Source organism: Choloepus didactylus, chromosome 9 (assembly GCF_015220235.1).
Source record: "Choloepus didactylus isolate mChoDid1 chromosome 9, mChoDid1.pri, whole genome shotgun sequence".
NCBI lineage: Eukaryota > Metazoa > Chordata > Mammalia > Pilosa > Megalonychidae > Choloepus > Choloepus didactylus.
Window position 1 is genome coordinate 43,833,962 of NC_051315.1, and position 4,513 is coordinate 43,838,474.

Here is a 4,513-nt window from a genome sequence, read left to right on the forward strand (position 1 = left end):
TATAATTGTGATTTCAGCCAGGAATGTTTACCAGAAATAACAAAACCAGATAGTCACATTCCTTCTAATATCTGAACAACATCAACTTCTCCCCAACACATAGAATGGCACCCAAATAGCCTCATGTTTGCTCTCCACTGACACCCTTCTCAAAGATCATACCGCCTAGCTACATGATACTGGATGCTTAAAACAGAAATAATTCAGCCTACTAAACATGTTACCCAAACTTAATTGAATAGTTGAAAATTGGGCAGCTTAAAGGCTTTAGCCCATCTCCTTGCTTGTTTAATAACATTTGTTTCTCTTTTCTTTCGCCTAAGAGACTAACTTTTCCAACAACTGTAACTACTATTTTCCTCCCTCCCCCACTGGCTCAAAATTACACACAACAATGCCTTTTTGATTGTTGCCAGTTAATAATACTGCAAAGACGGATGCTGCAATAGTTTCCAGGGCACAATACTGCACAAAGTGATAAAAGATTTACGGTGGGTAACTCTGTGGGTGAAACAACTTTTCCTCCTTTAAAAATTAGGCGTGCAGTCTAAGTGCAGGTACATACTGCGAAGATTACCAGTCACCGCTCAGAAACAAATTCTGAGCCTCTCTTTATCCCCCAACTGGAACCGAGCTTGCCTGTGACAGTATTATTTGTGAAGAAGTTCTTAGCGGAAAATACTCGATTTCCTTCTCCCTCAACAGACAACTCTCCATTGAGCTGTAAGCCCAGCTAATCTCCTTCCATGTTTCTGTAACAAACAGTGCAAAGCCCATGCCACGTGCCCTTTACACTTGGGTCTGGTGCTGGGTCTCGATGAATGGAATGTGAAGGCTGGCGAGGCTGAGCTCTCCCACGCTCTCGTAGTCACTCATGGCTACTTCGGAATCGTCAAAGCCGCAGTGGGCTGACACATCCGAGGATGAGGTGCCTCTGGAACTGTGCAAGGATGAAGACACGTTGTCTGCTGGGCCTGTGGACTCTGGGCCCTGGTTCATGCTCACGGCAAAAGTACTAAACTCACAGCCGGCAGGTGGGCCCACCAAATCGGTTTCATTGGGGAAGGGGTGAGGAGGGAGGTATTGGCTAGGATGGATCCTCTGGCAGGGGAGGGGGCAGCTGGTCCTGACTCAAGAACTCCTCCTCATGAGGAGGTGGGTATTCGCTGTCGATGTCATAGCCGCCCAGGTAGTAATCGCTCTCTAGCTCCCGTGTGCTGCCTTGGTGTGCAGACCCTCCATCCTGGTTCTCATAGTTGGGCATTTCCTCTATATCTGACAGGCGGGCCCCTGGCATCCAATCAGAGGTATCCCAGTGATAGGCTTCATTTTCTATAGTGTCAACTACATTGTTGACAAGCTGAATGACAGTCACTATGGATGTTTCAGTCCCTGCGTCCCAGCCATTCTTCCGGATGGAATCGCAGTCCGAGCGGCAGGGCGACACGGCGGGGAGGTTGGGGGCCACACTGCACACGACCACACCCCGCCTGGCTGTCAGGATGCGGGGTGACTCGGGGTGAAACGTGGTCATCTCCTGGTGCTCGCCCCCCAGCCCGTCCACGATCTTGTCCAGGTTGCTTCTGGAATCGCTCTGGAAGCACGGGGTGTAGGCCATGGGGCGCACGGGCACCTGCGGGGGCCCCACCTCCTGGTAGACGTTGCGCGCGTCGCCGCCGCGCAGGGTCCGGAAGGGCATGCCGTTGCTCTTGTTGAGCAGCGCGGCCGTGGCGGGGTCCTGCACCAGCGTGATGTTGTTGCGGGAGTAGTTCTTGCGGAAGACCTTCTTGCGGAAGACGATGAAGAGGACGATCAAGATGAAGATGACTAAGAGGACGCCGGCGATGCCGATGAGCTCCTCCTTCCCCACGTAGGAGTGGCCGGCCTGGATGTCGGGCACCACCACGGGGCGCATCCCGCAGTGCTGACCCACGTAGCCGGGGGTGCAGTTGCAGAGGAAGGAGCCGAACACGTTGACGCAGGAGCCGCCGTTCTTGCACTCCTCTCGCTCGCACTCGTTGATGTCCTCCTCACACGTGACTCCAGTGAGTCCATCTTTACAACTGCAGATGAATGTGTTTCCTATCGGGTCTTTAAGGGGGTTAGTAGGGGTGAACTCCCGGACTGCCCCATGCTTGCAGCCGGCACTGTCTTGTAATCACTCGGAGAGCTCTTCCGAGTCCCCGGGGCTACCTGAACGCCCACGGGCCCTAGTCCTCGTATGGAAAGGGGGTGCTTACCTTCTCGCGGTGATCAGTCGCGGAGGTCAAACCACGGATCCCGGGAGCACGTCTCCGTCGGGGCGAGGGGAACGCAAATGAGGTTGCGGGTTCGAAGTGCCCCGTACGGGCCACCACTTGTCCGGCGCTTCTCCGCCCCGCCTCGAGTCCTCAGTCGGCCGGCGATGGGGACCAGAGAGATAAGGGGAGAGAGGGTGCGGACAACGTCTTACCCGGAGCACTTGTGATCACTCAGGACTCGCGGTGGTAAAGCAGATAAACTTTTAATGGGACTAGGCAATCATCATCTTTACAGGTTCCACCCGGGGCGAGACACCTCGGGGGAGAACAACCTCGATGCGGCCGTCAGGTACGGCTCCTTGTGGGCTGTCTCCCCGAGCTTTGCCCGGGAACTTTCTTATAAACCTTGCGTGTATCCAATGGGCTAACGCCACGCACACAAGCATGATTGGTGAATACAGCGGGTGGTTACATACATCAGAAGCCGGAAGCAGGATGTGGGCGCCATCCTGGCACCACTCGATGGGCGGGGGGAACTCAAGGGCAGGCTGCAGCTTGTCTACTAGGCCAAATCCGGAAGGTGGCTGCTCACATGGGGTGATGTTGGGGTAAGGAGAGAAGGACAGAAAGTCTGAAGGAGGAAAACTGTAAGAACTATGATGAGGTAGCCCAAGTGATTAAATCTAAAACGACCAAGAGACATTGAAATGCAACTGAAATTAGATGGCACCACAGATTGAGGATGCAGTTCTTTCTGTTCCAGTGGAAGTTTGCCATACAAAACTGGGAGGACGAATTGAAGAGAACAATAGAGAAGTCATACATTACATTCTGATTTCCACAATGAAGCCTCCCTAGGGAAAATGAGTAGACTCTGAACTAATGAACTTCTGTACTTGTTTATGCGGTGAATTCAGTTTTGGAATATGGCCCTTAATTCTATTGTTGATGCATTTCAAAATCTCTCCCTACAGGAGGGCTACTAACTATGTTGCAAAATATCACAAAGCAAAGTATTTGGAACTGGACAACTTTACCAGGAGGGACTGGGCTGGATAATGTGAAGACTGCTGATCAATCAGGTTGTATGATATTGGAAAGACTGAATGATGCTTTTTTGTTGTTGTTGTTTAATGCTGTTTTTGATTTTTGGAAAAAAATAGTAAATTAAATTTCTAGGATATATTCAGAGTTCAGTTTTTTTAAATGCAACACTACTGAGATATATTCACATACCATACAATTATCCAAAGTGTATAATCAGTTGTTCACAGTATCATCATAGAGTTGTGCATTTCACCACAATTTTTTGAACATTTTCATTACTCCAAGATATAAAAATGAAAATAAGAATAAAAATAAAAAGTATGAAAGAACACCCAAAACATCTCATACTCCTTTTCCCCCACTATTATTCATTTACTTATTGTCCCCCTTTTTTCTATTCATCTATCCATACAATGGATAAAGGGACTGTGAGACACAATGTTTTCACAATCATGCATTCACATTGCATAAGCTATATAGGTATACAATTGTCTTTAAGAATCAAGGATACTGGATTGTAGTTCAACAGTTTCAGGTATCTCCTTCTAGCTATTCTAATACACCAATAACTAAAAAGGGATATCTATAAAATGCATATGAATAACCTCCAGAATGACCTCTAAACTCCATTTGAAATCTCTAAGCCACTCACACTTTGTTTCATTTCTTTTCCTGTCAAGGCGGCTTTCTCAATCCCAAGATACCAGGTTGAGGTTCATGTTTGAGAGTCATGTCCCATGTTGCCAGGGAGATTTACACCCCTGGGAGTCATGCCCCACATAGGGGGAAGGGCAGTGAGTTTACCTGCAGAGTCAGATTAGAGGGAGAGGCCACATTTGAGCAACAAAGAGGTTCTCTGGGGGTGAATCTCAGGCACAATTATAAGTGGGTTTATCCTCTTCTTTGCAGTAACAAGCTTCATAAGGGCAAGCCCCAAGATCAAGGGCTTGGCCTACTATGATGGTACTCCCCAATACTTGCAAGAATATCAGGAATGCCCCAGGTGGGGAAGTTTAATATTTCCAATTTTTCCCCAGTCCCTCAAGGGGGCTTTGCAAATACATATTTATTCTCTGCTCAAATTACTCTGGGATTTATCAGGGCTTCATGCTAACCTGTACAAACCAATCAGGTCTCACCCACTATTCAAGGTTCCATGTAATTATGGTGTTTGAATAAATTGACCATACAAGTTAAATTATATACCGTGCTACAGAAAATACAGA

At 48.2% G+C, this 4,513-nt stretch overlaps 1 protein-coding gene across 1 annotated transcript; it reads right to left on the reverse strand.

Moving 5' to 3' along the window:
* Positions 1–285: 285 nt before the first annotated feature.
* Positions 286–4,019, reverse strand: LOC119543721 (protocadherin Fat 3-like). The gene is given in 3 exon segments (XM_037848638.1): positions 286–1,096; positions 1,098–2,091; positions 3,992–4,019. Coding segments are annotated over 3 exon segments (1,329 nt in total). The 3' UTR covers positions 286–789.
* Positions 4,020–4,513: the final 494 nt, after the last annotated feature.